General features: G+C 35.7%; 1 protein-coding gene across 12 annotated transcripts in view; it reads left to right on the top strand.

Annotated features, from left to right (window-relative positions):
* Nucleotides 1–16,082, top strand: part of NCOA3 (nuclear receptor coactivator 3) — a 95,441-nt gene that overhangs the window by 33,325 nt on the left and 46,034 nt on the right. For 9 of the 12 annotated variants that reach the window (XM_074553889.1, XM_074553894.1, XM_074553891.1 and 6 more), the window contains 14 exons: nt 658–830; nt 2,310–2,410; nt 3,750–3,924; nt 4,482–4,670; nt 4,882–4,983; nt 5,783–5,923; nt 7,113–7,260; nt 8,145–8,533; nt 8,764–9,644; nt 11,141–11,276; nt 12,279–12,473; nt 13,003–13,242; nt 14,620–14,746; nt 15,437–15,608. In XM_074553889.1, the coding sequence (XP_074409990.1) occupies nt 658–830; nt 2,310–2,410; nt 3,750–3,924; nt 4,482–4,670; nt 4,882–4,983; nt 5,783–5,923; nt 7,113–7,260; nt 8,145–8,533; nt 8,764–9,644; nt 11,141–11,276; nt 12,279–12,473; nt 13,003–13,242; nt 14,620–14,746; nt 15,437–15,608 (3,169 nt within the window). The remainder of the gene's footprint in view (nt 1–657; nt 831–2,309; nt 2,411–3,749; nt 3,925–4,481; nt 4,671–4,881; nt 4,984–5,782; nt 5,924–7,112; nt 7,261–8,144; nt 8,534–8,763; nt 9,645–11,140; nt 11,277–12,278; nt 12,474–13,002; nt 13,243–14,619; nt 14,747–15,436; nt 15,609–16,082) is intronic. The other 3 variants (XM_074553899.1, XM_074553892.1, XM_074553897.1) reach the window with 2 other exon arrangements.

Genomic DNA, 16,082 nt, shown 5'->3' with positions numbered 1-16,082 from the left:
TGGTTTAGGCTGTAGACAGTCTCTTTACTCAGCACATTAACCTGGGTAGGAAAAAGAATTTGAGAGAGACATTTTATCCAGAAACATTAGGTTGTCTGGGATTCTGCTCTTCTTGCATGTTGAGGTGGCATTTAGGTCCTGATGCCTAGAAATTTATGAGGCATCACCTTCTGTAATCAATCATCTCTCTACAATCAAACTGAAAGGAGTTAATAGGAAGCTAAATTCAGTTTTGTTTGTCTAGTAAATTTTAAGCAACTGTAAAGCAATTTCTAATATTAAAATATACTTTCTGTATGAGTGCTACAATTTTATAACAAAAGCAGCTGCTCTTTTCATTAAATCTGACAGTAGAGTAAAAGAGTAAAAGCAGAAGTATTTCTTTTTATGAATAGCTTTCTTCTGTTTTCTTGATGTCAATCTGTACTTAAAATTCTTAAAAAATATGCAAACCAAACACAAACACAAACTCCAAAGCAAACAGCAGCATGACAAAACACACACATTTGCCCTTCAGATTCATGTTTGCTGGAAGAATAATTACTGCCTAGGTTTAATGGGTGGGTGTTAAGTGAAGTACATTATTATCCACAGAGTGAGCGCAGGTTTTGTATAGGATGATATATAAGTATACAAAATAATGTTCTTCATTCCTAGTCTGGTCTGCAGTGGTGAGAAGCGTCGACGTGAGCAGGAAAGCAAATACATTGAAGAGCTGGCTGAGCTGATATCTGCTAATCTGAGTGACATCGACAATTTCAATGTCAAACCAGACAAATGTGCTATCTTAAAAGAAACTGTGAGACAGATTCGACAAATAAAAGAGCAAGGTACAGTTCCCTGCTAAGTCAAGATTAATAGTTTAATTTCATTGTGATTCTTTTTTTGTAGCAGTAGTTACTTGGGAAATTGAGTAGTTTTTCACAATAGCATGTAACTGAGCAGGTCTTTGGACTTTGGCTTCATTCAAGCCTTAAATGCACCTTAAGTAATTTTCTATTTAAAAGTAAGCAAGTATTTATCATCACTTTATTGGGAATCAGGATTTCAAAACTGCATACGGCCTTTCTTACCAGTTTTGTACCACAGACAAGTTAAAAAAAGAGGAGATGCTATTCTAACATCTGCTTGTACTCTATACCAAATACTCACTGGTATGAAGAATACATGCCATTGCCTTTCACTTCAAGGGAACCTATCCTTTTCTTATGGGCAAGCCTCCAATCAGAGATAGTGATTTTTATGGATTTTTTTAAATTGCTTTTTTAGTGTGATTGAATGGACTCAGAATACAGCCAACTCAAAAAAGGAGAAAGAAACAATGCATCATATCTTGGTAAACTCTGTCAGCTAGGGTAAACCTAAGTGATATAATACTTTTTTTTAACCAACAGGTGTGTGCAAAACCCATGTTTTGAAATATAGAGTGAGGAGTATATATAATTAATTTTTTTAAACACCACTCCACCCCATCTCCACCTCCCAATGACTAGCCTCCCAAGCTTATATGTGTTATTTGGGCAGTAAAGTATTAGAAAAACAGAATATGCTGTGTGTATCTTACCCATTGTGGTAAATTGCCACATCTTATGCTAAAACAATTTTCAAAAACCAGCTTCTGTTTTTAAGGTTTTTTTGTAGTGTCATTGTGTGAATTCTAATATTTCATTAGAGATTTGAGATGTTGTACTCCTCCTGTGGTCTGCTTAAGCAGCTAGCAAGTACCACAAAATAAAGCTCACAGTGTTTTTTCTGTAATTCTGCTGCATGGCATGAATTCCCATTCCACCTTCCCCTGTGATAAATTAACTCAGAATATTTTGATTATTTAAATATGACTGTTATACGCATGCACACACATACACACACACACGTATATACACATACAGACACACAGCTGTTAACATAAATCAAAGCCTTTTTGAAGAACAGTGGTGATGGCATCTGAAGACTGTAACCAATGATAATGAGCTGATCAAAGTAAAAACATAAGAGATATATGAGTGTTTTTAATGGCTATTGAAAGCAGGTATTCATCAGACAGTATCTGAAAAATAACAAGAAATGTTCACAAAGCAAGTTCATCATGTCAGCTTCAACTGCCAAGTCAATTTATGTGAGCAAAGATTTGGCGTTATGTGGCCATGACATTTTCTGGTCTTATTGGCCAACAGTATATGAGCCCTTCTCTCTCATTTGTGCTTCTTTTTGTGTTTATTTCACACTCTCCCTAGGATCTGACTCGTAATATTAAAATGTGGCTATCACATGAAAAGTTGCTTTATGGAAATGTATTTTTTGGCTTTCAGGAAAAGCAGTTTCTAATGATGATGATGTTCAGAAAGCTGATGTATCATCCACAGGTCAAGGAGTTATTGACAAGGATTCATTGGGACCTCTTTTATTACAGGCAAGTACAAATTAGGCCCTAGTAAACCGCTATGTAAGCAAATACTTACGGCAGGGGAATATATTACAATAAAATATGTGTAGCAGATAGGGCCTGGCATTCGGAAGATCTCGTGATGTTACGGGAAGACAGGGCCCCTGCCCCCTTAGATAAGAAAATTAACATAGGAATGTAGCCCCCTGAACCGGATTCCAGTAATTTTCCACTTGCCCAGGTAACTTTCCATCCCTACTAACCATAGATGGTAAGGACAGACCCTCACCTGACGTAGAAGCCCCTTAGACTATAAAACCCCATGAGAAGAGAGAATAAAGGCCTTTGATCCTCCACCACATTGGTGTCCGCGTGTTTCTTAGGCCCGAGCGACCCTAGGGAAGAGGGTCGCCGTGCTGTTTCCTGAAACCAGGCCGCCTGCCTTGTATCAGAAGGCAACAAATATGCAATCCTGTAGTAACAAAATAGTATGCAAGCACCATGCAGAAGTATGTTTTAGAGGTTCAGGAATAAAATCTATCATGTTTTCTTAATTTTGCTGAAATTCTCTGTAGAAGGAAATAGAATAGCCTTTTACTTTTTCTAGTATTCCTATGCTTTATTTACTCTAGCAGTCATTAGCAAATTACTACTGAAGCAGTGCTTATTTGTACAAGGAATACTTTATTTGTTCTAGGAGATAGACATTAAATGGAGTTTTTGCAAGGAGAGGTTTGTTATATGTATGTCTGCATTTGTGTTACTAAATTATGAAGCATTTTAAATGAATGTTGCCATCAAGTAAAATAACCCAAGATTAACAGTAAACAAAGGTACATAGCAGATAGCCTTTCTTTATGCCTGGAAAACCAATCTGATATTTACTAGTTCATGAAAGCATTTTTGAATCTTAGTTTTTTAACATAGATATTGAATTTCTCTTTCAGTTAAGAACATACAGTATTTGGCTAGCTCCTCCTATCTCATCACTTGATAGTGGAAATGTCTTCATGTTCATGACTCGCTGTTTGTTCCTACTGAACTTCTTGTTTCAATTTGCTAACTATTGAATTAACGGTACAAATTCGTGATCTAGTAGTTCATATGAATCAAGAATGAAACAAGAAGGCTGGTTATCAATGTGAAAGCTGAACAGAATATCACATGGACATATTAATTATTAGTATATAAATAACTCCCTACCATATGCACTTTTCCTCAAAGAAGAATTTAAAACTTCATGTCTATCCTTGAAAATAAGTGAATATATTATAAATTGATATTTATCACACACACTTTGTAAATTGAATTATGTTGAGAATTAGTTGGTCTGTCTTACACGATTTGTTATCATGTTAATATTTAGGCATTGGACGGCTTCCTCTTTGTTGTAAATCGAGATGGGAACATAGTATTTGTATCAGAAAATGTCACACAGTATCTGCAGTATAAACAAGAAGATTTGGTTAATACAAGTGTGTATGGTATCTTGCATGAAGAGGACCGGAAGGACTTTCTTAAAAACTTACCTAAATCTTCAGGTAATAAAAGTTTATCTACTACACTTACTAGACTATTTGAAAACAATCAAAGAAGACAAAAATACACCATAAAGGATAACCTTTCAAAACATATTAGTTATATAAAGAATGTTTTACTACAAGAATATCTTAATCTTGATAAACACTACTGTGTTTTTACAATAGCATGCCATCAGAAATAAATGTGCTGGAAATTCACACTTTACTTTAGCCTTTGAATTTTGTTTACCTATAGCTTTAAAAGAGCAACACTAAAGGAATACTTTCCCTAATACCACAAGGCTGGCTGAAGTAAATGCTTGGTTTTGAAATATATGAATGACTTTCCAGCACTCTATCAAGTGACTTAAAGTGTCATGCAAAAGGAAGAGTGCTTTTCACTTGGTTCTCAATATTCCTATTTTTTTACCAAGCTATATTGATGGTATATTGAGAAGGCATCTTAAAATAGCCTTTATTATCTGTAATCTAGGAAGAGGGTATCTAAATTAAGAACAATCAGTTATGAGTTGATTGTATCTGAAAATCTGTATGAATTCTTACTATGTTATTTTAAGTTAATGGAGTTTCTTGGAGTAATGAAGCACCGAGACAGAAGAGCCATACATTCAATTGTCGGATGATGGTGAAAAGCTCTCATGACCTCTTTGAAGATGTAGGTGGCTACCAGGATATTCGTCAAAAATATGAAACTATGCAGTGCTTCGCTTTATCGCAGCCAAGAGCTATGATGGAAGAGGGGGAAGGTAGGAATTTTTGCAGAATTGTCATGCACACAAATTTCTTTGAAAAGCTCTTTGATGTTTAGCATACCATTTTCAGGAAAGCAGCAGCTTTAATCCTTACTCTCTGTACTTCCATTGTAACAACAAATGATGCTTCAGCTATTTTATTAGATTATTCAACACAGTAAAACATGAGATGATGAAAGAAGAAACATTCTTTTTATAAATACAGATTTGCAGTCCTGTATGATTTGTGTGGCGCGTCGTATCATGACTGCAGAAAGGGTATTTCCAGGAAATCCAGAGAGCTTTATTACAAGACATGATCTTTCAGGTAGGAAGTATACCCAGGAGGAAGGTATGAAGGAGTCTTCTTTGTCCATGTGCTCTTGTTTTAAATCAATGGAGTGTGTATGGTGTATATGGAGTGACTAACAGAATTCATACTGAGAATTCCCAACTGCTTTTTACAATATACCATTGTTGGTAGTGAGGTGTAATAAAACCTGTGGGAGGCATTTTCTTCTCTATGTTGCTGTTTGGTAGGTTGGTAAAAAGCATTACTTGTGTTTTAGCTGGCGTTTCAAGTGGTTGTCATTCTGCTTTCCTTTACATAGAAGATGTATTTTAGGTCATAACTGGAAGTAATTTAGGACTTCCTAAAAGACTGGAAGTCCTTTAAAAATGCTTATATTTTTATACAATTAATGAGCTAATGTTTAAAGTGGCGTATGCTGTTTAAATTGAAAGAGTTGTATAATCTAAATGGGACTTTTTGTTTATGATGTTTGTTTGATGTAGTTGGTTGCTATTTTTTTAAAATTTTAGTCTGTGTGCATCCCTTAGGTGCCTGTAACCAGAGATGAAAGTTACTGTTTTCTAAAGCTCTGACACTGACCTGTGGGGGATTAACTTCCTCTTACTCAGTTACATAAATTCCTTTGAATAGTGATGCTTTAACAAGCAGCGTCATATTCTCATATGGCAGATAATTCATAAATGTAACTTCTACATGTTCAGAATTTGGTGATTAAAAGTGTTATATTGGAGCCTTAGGAAATGTACCATATTTATACAAAAACAGTTGTCACAGGCATAAAGAGTTTAACTTGTATATTTTCTTTCCTGTTAAGGCAAACTTGTCAACATTGATACAAACTCATTACGGTCTTCCATGAGACCTGGCTTCGAAGATATAATTCGTCGCTGTATTCAGAGGTTCTTATGCCACAATGACGGGCAGTCATGGTCAAATAAACGCCACTATCATGAAGGTAAAAATCAGTTTACAATGTTTGGGTCACAATGTTTTGCTTCTCCTAGGGGCTGCATTTTTTTCTGAAAAAAAAATGCTAAATTCTGCCTGTGTTCCTTTTTTTCCATGGTTTTTGTTAATTACTGTGATTCATTTACAAGCTGAAGGAGGAATTCTGCTGGAGGTTGTTGGGTTTTTTCAATGTGTTTGTTTTGGAAATTAACATGAAAAATACCAGATACACGATCTGGGGTCCTCAAGGAAGCTGTTTTTCCACAGCAATGATAGAGACAATTATATTTCTATGATGATATGTAATTTTTAATTATCATTATATTGTTATTTTCTGGTTAAATAACAAATGGTATTTATTTTGGTGTGTTAGTTTGATGATATTTTATTTCACTCTTTCCTTTGTTAAGAACCACTCTGTGAAAGTGATAACAGTTGTGTTGATGCTTTTTTCTTATTCTCAAGACACAGGGCTCAAAATATTTTCAGTGTTCCAGTGCCACATATTTTGTAATGCTAATTTGATAACCTTGATAGATAAGTGATGTACAGCCACAGTCTTCAGTAAGAAAGATAATGTTTTCTAATTATTCCAAACTCGAGTATTTTTGAAGGATTTACAAAGTAATTCAAGCACAGGAGATGTTAAATAAAGAGAAACTCATACTGTCAACAAATGGATTTTCTATTCCATTGGAAGTTCTTCAACAGAACTGATTAATGAATCCTAAATTAGCACGAGACTTGAAGCTCAATTGAAAACCAATAGTTTCCACAAGTTTTTGATTGAAGCAAACTTAAAAATTCTTCCCCAAGCAGGAGCCAGGGGCTCTATAATCTAGCCTTGGAAGTCTGTTAACAAATGCAGAACTTTGCCAGTTGTGTCTGGTGAGCACAAAATATTACAGCACCAAAATAATCTTGTTTGCTTTTTCCTTCCCTCTACTGATAGAGGAGAAAGAGTGGAATAGTTCCTTTTTCTCTGTATAGGTTTTGAGTATGTTTTATTTATTTATTTATTTATTTATCTATTAATGTATTCATTCATTTCTTTATTCATTTATTTATTTTTAAAGTTTTTTGTGTTTTGGGGGGTAATCTTCACTAAATGAAGGGATATTATGTCAAAAATATAATTCATACTAATAATTCTTGGGATTTAAAATATTAACTATATTCGTGTATTCCCTTTACAGCTTATACACAAGGTCATGCTGAAACCCCGTTGTATAGATTTTCTTTAGCAGATGGTACAATAGTGACAGCACAAACAAAGAGTAAGCTGTTTCGAAATCCTGTAACTAATGACCGCCATGGATTTGTCTCTACCCACTTCCTTCAAAGGTGAACTTAGTAGTATCTGTTTATAATTTAAGTGTCACAGTTTAAAAAAAATCCATCTGGCCTTGAAGACAACCTGAGAAAAATAGCATACTAAAATATTTTACCTGATTAAAACTCAGATGGGGAATAATTTGGGAAACCAAGCTGCATAGCATACAATAAATAAATGTGTAAACCTCGCAGAGTCCCATTTTAACTATGTGCAGAAAGACAGTCACAGTCTAAAGAGAATTTTTTACTCAATACCCGCTCAAAGCCTGTGCTATGTTTATATTAGTCTTTTGTGGTAGCAATGATGAAACACTGAAAACAGAGATGCTAAGTCATGTGCTTTTGCAGACCAATTAAAAAGACAACAAAACCCTCTCAGATGCATAATCCATAACTGAAATGTACCTTAGGTAGTATTTCCTATTTCTTGTTCTTTGAAAAAGTAATTGAAATGTCACTTTGGAGGGAATCTGTCTCCTTCTGGCATTAGAGTGCCTCCAGGTGCTGAAAAGTTAGTAACTGAGCTTGTTCAGGGTCACACACTGTTAATGTGCCCAGTAGAATGGTGGAAGGCATTGACTCAGGAAGGGAATGAAAGAAGGAGGATCTTTAAATGGATAAATCTGATTAGTCATCTGATCATTGATAAAAGCTTTTTGAGGCAGTGATACTGTATGTGATTATAACTCAAAGCCTTCAAAGGATCAAACATTTCTGTAGTGAATAAATGAATGTCATGGCTTAGTTCTGCTTTTGTGGAAGCTTGAATTCTTGCTGCTCTTTTTTGGAAAAATATTTGGGCAATTAATTAATAATGTATTTGTTCCACATGATTCCAAATAAGGTTTTAATTTGTTTTCTTTGGGTTTCTGGGGCTGATGTTGAATTTACAGAGAACAAAATGGATATCGGCCAAATCCTAATTCTGTTGGGCAAAACACCAGAACAACTGTGACTGGAAACACAAATTCTGTTAATGGTCTTATGAACATGTCACCTGGTCAAGCCATGCCAATGCAGAACAGAAACTATGGGATGGGAGATCCCAATGCAGTGGGTCAGCTCACCAGCACTCGATTTGGAAGCCCTGGGAATATGGGGCCAGTGAACTCTGGAACTGGCATGCAGTCCTCTGCTTATCAGAGTAACAGTTTTGTGTTAAATATAAGTAGCCCACCACATGGCAGTCCTGGCTTAACTTCCAGCCAACAGAATCTAATGGTATCTCCTAGGAATCGAGGGAGTCCAAAAATGAGTTCACACCAGTATTCTCCAGTTACAGGTATTTTATTTTTGCTAAAAGCTTTTTTTTAAGCTATTTTTTCTCACTTTTGTCTGAATTCCATCTTTCATCCATTTCAACTGTTCTATATGACCCTGTATGTGTTACTTGGATGTAGTATACCTGACTTCATGTATGAACTCAATGTGGCACTCATACATAATCCAAAGGAAGAGTACATACAGGCAGTACTGTAATCTAATAAGTTTGATCTCTGTCACATGATACAGGTATGCACTCGCCTATGGGATCTGCCAGCAACACTAGCAACAGCACTTTTTCTAGCAGTTCTCTAAGTGCTCTGCAAGCCATTAGTGAGGGTGTTGGAAATTCCCTTTTATCAACACTTTCTTCTCCGGGTCCAAAATTGGATAATTCCCCAAACATTAGCGTAACTCAGCAAATTAAAACAAGTACCCAGGACTCCAAAAGCCCTTCTGGTTTGTATTGTGAACAAAACCAAGTGGAAAGTTCTATTTGCCAGTCAAACAGCAGAGATCTCTTCAGTGAAAAAGATAGTAAAGAGGGAAATCTGGAGGCATCTGAAAGTCAGAGAGGACCATCTGAGAGCAAAGGACATAAAAAACTCCTTCAGCTACTTACATGCTCCTCAGATGAAAGAGGACATTCTACAGCATCAAACTCACCTTTAGACTCAAATTGTAAAGAATCTTCTACCACCGTTGCCAGTCCTTCAGGAGTTTCCTCATCAACATCTGCAGGGATATCTTCCTCCTCAAACATGCATGGGTCACTCCTGCAAGAGAAGCACAGGATTTTACATAAATTGTTGCAGAATGGTAATTCTCCAGCAGAGGTGGCCAAGATCACAGCTGAAGCTACTGGTAAAGACACATATCATGATGCAAGTAACACAACCTCTTGTGGAGAAGACACTGTCAAACAGGAACAACTAAGTCCAAAGAAGAAAGAAAACAATGCTTTACTAAGATATCTACTAGATAAAGATGATATTAAGGAACCGCTTTCCAAAGAGCTGAAGCCTAAAGTAGAAGGTGTGGATAATAACATGGGACAATGCACAAGTTCTGCAATTCCCACTTCAAGTCAAGAAAAAGAGATGAAAATAAAAATTGAGCCAGCAGAGGAGGTACGGTATAATGTAAAATGACATCAGTGGCCTAACTAATATTTTATTATTAAGTGAATGACTAAATATAGAACACTCTACAGTGTGAATGTGTAAACATTTCTAAAAAGGTTCTGTGCAAATGATGTGAAACAATAGAGTCGGATTTAATTGTGAATGAAAAAACACTAACAAAAAGAACTACAGGATATATATATATATAACCAAATCTGATGTCCTGAGGTCCTGGACTAATGTTTTTAAGTTATGGTATGATTAAGGTAATATTTGCACAATATTCCTTAAAATTAGATCTTAGCACATGTTTGGTTTTATGGCTTAGTAGGAAATGGGCCCGTAAATGCCTCTGTACTTAGTTGGCAATGCAAGAGCAAAAGGTAAAACATGATTTTGTTTTGAAAATATAAACAATACACAAAAATGTGTAATACTTGAAATAGCCATGATTTTATTTAGTTCATTCATTGGTTTTAGCACTCTTTTTCTTTTTTTAAATGAGGGAATATGTTCTTCCAAATATATATATATGTATCTCCAGCATTCAAATGAATACGTAATAAAATGTATAAATGTATATATAATTTTTATAAATAAATACAAAGAAATAAGTTCTGGAGGTGGAATTCCAAGAAATGCCATGATGCAGAAAGCTAGCATCATGGAGCAACTATTCTGAAATCAGCAGTACACTTGTTAGGAACAGATGTTCTTAAAATTATAATCTGTATATAATGGTTTTGTATTTAAGTCCTAAGATTTGGAACTTCCTAGTAAACTGGTCAGTACTTTGTAGTACTGGTCAGTATGGCAGAATTTACTGAAGATATATAGATTTCTTAGACCTTCAATTTCCCAAATCAGTAATAACTGGGTAAATTAAAAAAACAAAAAAAAAAGTCACTATCAACTCTGTAGTAGTACACAACATGTAGTTTTAGTACTTGCTTCTGAGATGTAATTAAGGTATTCATAGAAGCTTCTTTCATGAAGATGTTGATCCACTATATATGAATTATTTTCTATTGAAGCTCTATCTGATTTAAATACAAATTTGTAAAGAAAGTTAGGGCTCCAACTGACCGGAAAAACCTGTGCATAATTTTTATGTCTTGTAGTGTTCACGATTAGCTCTTTGTGTTTGATAGATATATTATTTATCAATGAATGGTACACATTCTCGATGTTCACTATCATTAGTGTTTTTATCTTTGTAACTTGTGATGTTTGAAATACTTATAGTCAGAAATGCTTTTCATTTCAGTTATGTGTGTTTTCTGCTAATTCTCAAAATTACCTAAAGAAAATACTCTAAAAAAAAGGTATCTAAATGGTATCTGAATTTCTTTGGAAGTGAAAAGGTAGCTCCAGATAGTGTCAGTGAATTAAAACATTTGTCTCCCAGTCATATGCTTTAAGATTAGCAAGGATCTAAGTAAAAATTTAAGTACAGCCACATGAGAGTAAATAACCTTGGTATTTTACTGCATCATTTTCAGATGAATGGAGACTTGGATAATTTGGATGCAATTCTAGGTGATCTTACTAGTTCAGAGTTTTACAATAATGCTATCTCTGCAAATGGAAATAACCCTGGAACAAAGCAAGCATTATTTCAAGGAAATGCCCTGTTGGGTAAGGAATTAAATCTACCCCCTGGGTTTTAAAAGCAGGGTTTTCTTCTTACCTGATGTAAACATAATGCATCCTCATACCCTTAGAGAATGCCTTCTTCATCTCCTATATCTTCAAGGACAAATGTAATGCAAAATAGCTAATTATGCTTTCACAGGCTATTATGTACACTATTAGCTGTCTTGACAGCACTTGCCTACTGTATGCACAATGAATAACATTCAGTTCCTTGTTTTATGGTTTATTCTGGCTTTGTCTAATGTAGATTTCTCAGAGACAAGTTATCAAGAAGGATGTTTTGTGAGCTGTAAATTAAAACTGAGAATTTTTATCCCTCACTGATGACTAGGGATATAATATGGGATTGGTGACAAGCTTTTAATTTCTTTCTTATTCTGTGTGAAAATATCTTGTGGCCAGTAAATCCTAATCACTACTCCTCCTTGACATCAAAAGGAATGCCCTTCCTTAGAAGGAGGGGAGGATAACCTAGCTGATAAACCAGCATCATGGCAGTTGTTGCTTTCTTGCATGACACTGGTCATCTCTTGGTTATATAGGGCAATGGATTGCTGAGATAAGCAAAGGAGGTGAAGCATGGGTAATGAAAAATATAAAGCCAGGTACAAGAACACGTAAGGCCACTCAAGAACACGTAAGGCCACCGGCGCTATTGGCTGTGAAGCACAGTAGGTTAATTGTCCATAGAGGACACTGTGCTCAGAAACTCACCATGTCATTACAGAACTTAAATTAAAAGGGACTTATTTTTTTTTTTTTTGTGTAGGGCCACAGGGAACTACCTTTGACTTTTATTGCAAAAGGTCCTAACGATGTGTTCAAAATGGGAATTTTTGTTGTGGAAACATAGGCAACATAACTGTTCCTGGCTTGCTTAAGATCAAGTGTATGAGTTCATAAAGAGATGAGACTAATTTTAGTCATTAATAGCATATTTTATTTAAAATGTACAGTTGCATGCATCTTTTAATTCTTTAACAGGTGTGAAGAGTCCCCAGTCTGTGCAGACTACTCGCCCACCTTTTAACAGAGCCATGTCTTTAGACAGCCCGATGGGCTCAGGTGCTTCAGTGAGGAATGTCAATGTCAATGCATTCTCCATGTTACAAAAGCAAAACTTGATGGGTGGAAGTCCAAGAATGATTGAAAATCAAGAAAATTTTGGAGCAAATCTGGGTTTGTTGGTTGTATACAAACAGCTGTCATTGTAAAGGAAATAGCTTTAATGGAAAAAAAGTTGCTAGACTAAAATACAAATTTCAGTTAGAAGAAACTTTAACATTAAAGAATTTTAATTTTACCATCATTAATACTTCTGAATTATTATCTTAGCTAAAATTATAAGAACCTAACAGTTTACTACCTGTGTCATTACTAGTACTTTACTATAACTAGTTATATTCTTTTTTACTATTTTGAGTTTTTAGTTTAACATGTACTTTTGATATATAGAAGCAAGAACAGTTCAGTGGCAGCCAGTCATTATGAATTTTACATATATTTAGACGTATATATAGTTTTACGTATATGTAGTTTTTGAATTATTTAGAACTTGGCAGGGTGAGCTCTAGATGCTTTTGTAGGATGTCAGTCAATTGCTCTGATATTAGCAGCTGCACTGTTATGAAATACCTAAATAATTCAAAAACCAAAATACATAATGTACTCCAGATAATAAATATTTGTCTTCTGCTCTTCATTATAGCAAGTGCTCCCCACAGACATGTGGCGATGAATCAGCATCAGCCAGGAGACTGGGGTTTGCCAAACTCTAAAGTGAACGGATTGGAATCTGCAAGTTCTGCTGCAATGTTGAGACCAGGAGTTGAATTTAGTACAACCCTTCCGAGGCCCCCAGAGGCTGGCTCTGTGTCTGGGCTGCCTGTTCGCTCTAACAGCATACCTGGTAATAGGCCAATGCTGCAACAGCAAATGATTCACATGAGTAAGTTCTTAACTTCTTGTTGTCCCACATAGCACTATTTCCCTGGTTTCCTAGTAAGCATTCATCATAAGAATCTTTGCACTATTGGTAAAATGCTAGATTTTTATTTAAAGGCTTTTTGAGGTAGAGACTGTTATTGTTCCCTGACTGTGACATTTGACGACTTTTTGGTGATGTTCTTGTTTTCTTCTGGTGCTGTGTGTCTCATACACAGATAATTTGTTCTGGGTCCCGAGATTGGGTGGGGGGGATTATTTCTGTGTGTTTCTTTAGTGCAGTACTTCTCTGCTAAATTCCAGGAACTAAATGGCGTCTATGATTCCATATGTAAAGATACTAGCATTGTGGTTAATTTAATTCATCCTATTTGATACGGATTTTTTTTTTCTGTTAACTTCTTGGTAATCAATGCCTTTTAAAGTTTTTCTCTCAAGTATTTCAAATTTCTTTTTACATGGAGTAGCCAAATTTCATGTAAAGCCACATTGCAAATACCTTTTTCCTTTGAAGTATTCTTATGTGCATGAAAGAAAATAAGCTGTATGTCTAAAATATGAGCAGTCTTAAAGCCTGTGGGTTTTTTTCTGTTTTATGTGTCTAACAAAGGTTTAGTCTAGAGCTGAAGTTTTCCAATCTACTATGCCAATACCAGTATGCCCCAAACCAGTTTAAATAGACAGCATTCTTTTCTTAAAATGGAAAGCTACCAAGGCTGTCACCAGTTCCCTCAAACAGACTTACTATTTCAATGCAACAAATGGATATAAGATTAAATACGGAAGAACTTTGTGCAGTCCTGACTAAGTCAGAATTTTCCAGCTCAGCTTCCTAGAAATCATTGATGCTAGGTGATTCATACTGATGCTGGGGAATAATATGATGACAAACTCTCCTATGTAGTGCTGTATGTCCCTGGATAGGTAGAGGGAAAAAAGTACTCCCAAAGAGCAAAATGGTATGTACTTTATGTTTCTTTTAATTGCCACCCTGTATTAGAATTGAAAATGCCAGATTTTGGTGTCACTATGACAGTGTGTATTTGCTGGTACCCAGATGTCATTGTCCAGAATTTTTGTTGGGGTTTTTTTCATGTAAGATGCTGTGTCTTCCATGCTCCTATTTAGAGACTAGAGGATTAGAAATAGCAATTCTGCTCTAACAGGGTAGCAGGTCCAGATCACTGTCTGCTGTATTTAAATCTGTGGTCTGTTATATATGTGAAATGATCTTGAGTTCATGTGTGCATATGCTGTAAAACATAATAATGGAAAGCTCATGAAGCTGCTTGACAATTTGTGTGATCATCCTAACTGAACACTAGGATAGCAAGATGAAACCTTCAGTTTTTAAAAAATACACAAATGTTTTACCTTGCAGGGCCAAATGAGATAAACATTGACATGGGAGGTAATCACTATGGACAGCCTGGACCTTCTAACCAACCTGGATTGTGGCCTGACAATATGATGTCCATGGAGCAAGCATCACGGGGTTCACAAAACAGGTAGAATTGGGGAAGGTTTTAAGGCAATTTTAAATACAACTGTTCACTGTCTGTCAGAAGAATTTAAGACCTGGAAATAAAATTGTGTAGCATATGCTGTGGGGATGACAGATTGGAGGCAGAATTCCATTTCTGGAATGTTTCTGAAATGTTTCCATTTCTGCTGCTGATCTGACACAGGATATTCTTTAAGCTAGCTCCACAAAAGTCATTGTTAACAAAATCTATTAACCCTTGAATTGGGAGGCACAGAAAAAAGACATGAGAGACTCTGAAATAATACCTCTGCGGCACATGGCAAAACCAGGAGAAAACAGAGTTTATATGTGTTTAAGGATGCATGGAAGGTGACTGGACACTTTAGGACATAAATTTTGGACTTAAGTTGGGTAACTATACTACTTAATCATACCCAGGTCAATATATTATATAAAAACTGTAGTTTTCCTTGTAATGGTTGTAATGAATTTCTTCACTGAAAGAGTGGTCAGGCATTGGAATGGGTTGCACAGGGAGGTGGTGGAGACACCATTCCTAATGTGTTCAAGAAACAACTGGATGTTGCACTTAGTGCTCTAAGTGTGGTTGGCAAGGTGGTATTCCCTCAAAGGTTGGTCTCCATGATCTTAGAGGTCTTTTCCAATCTTATTGATTCTATGATTTTAGTGGCTTTTTTTTTTTATTTTATAGACTACTAGTTAGAAGCTCTTTGGATGATCTCTTATGTTCGGCACCAAATATGGAAGGCCAGAATGATGAAAGGGCACTTCTAGATCAGCTGCACACACTATTGAGTAATACAGATGTCACAAGTCTGGAAGAAATTGACAGAGCGTTAGGAATTCCTGATCTTGTAAACCAAGTAAGTAAACAGATATTTTGGCCATTTATTTTCCAAATAGCAATATTATTTTATTACTCGAAAAGAAAGTCAAGAGGGCCTCCTCATTTACTTTGTCTCATCACATCCTCATCTTCATATTCATTTTCCTTAGGAAACATTTATATTGACTAGTGATTTTCAAAGGAGTAGCTCGGTATGGATTAAATTCCTTGTGCATGACAAGAAATACAAAGTTTATTGTATAATGCCTTTGTATATATAGGCGGAGTTTGGGGTGTAGCTCGTTATAATTCTAGAAGCTGAGAATTCTGTTGGGTTTCCTTAGTAGCCTGCTGTCAGCTGAGCTTAGGTTGTGAATTATTTGACTGTCAGTGATGTGGATGCTTCCCTCTCCTTCAGTTCCAGGTTGAATTTGCATGGCTAGCAGATAGAAAAAAGAAATTCTGTGAGTACTTTGGGAGTTGCCATGACCCACGTGACACCATCATTTGT

The sequence above is a fragment of the Zonotrichia albicollis genome, chromosome 17, assembly GCF_047830755.1.
Source record: "Zonotrichia albicollis isolate bZonAlb1 chromosome 17, bZonAlb1.hap1, whole genome shotgun sequence".
In the NCBI taxonomy this organism is placed as follows: domain Eukaryota; kingdom Metazoa; phylum Chordata; class Aves; order Passeriformes; family Passerellidae; genus Zonotrichia; species Zonotrichia albicollis.
The sequence above is the reverse complement of the archived record's forward strand: the minus strand, read 5'-3'. Positions and strand labels throughout refer to the sequence as shown.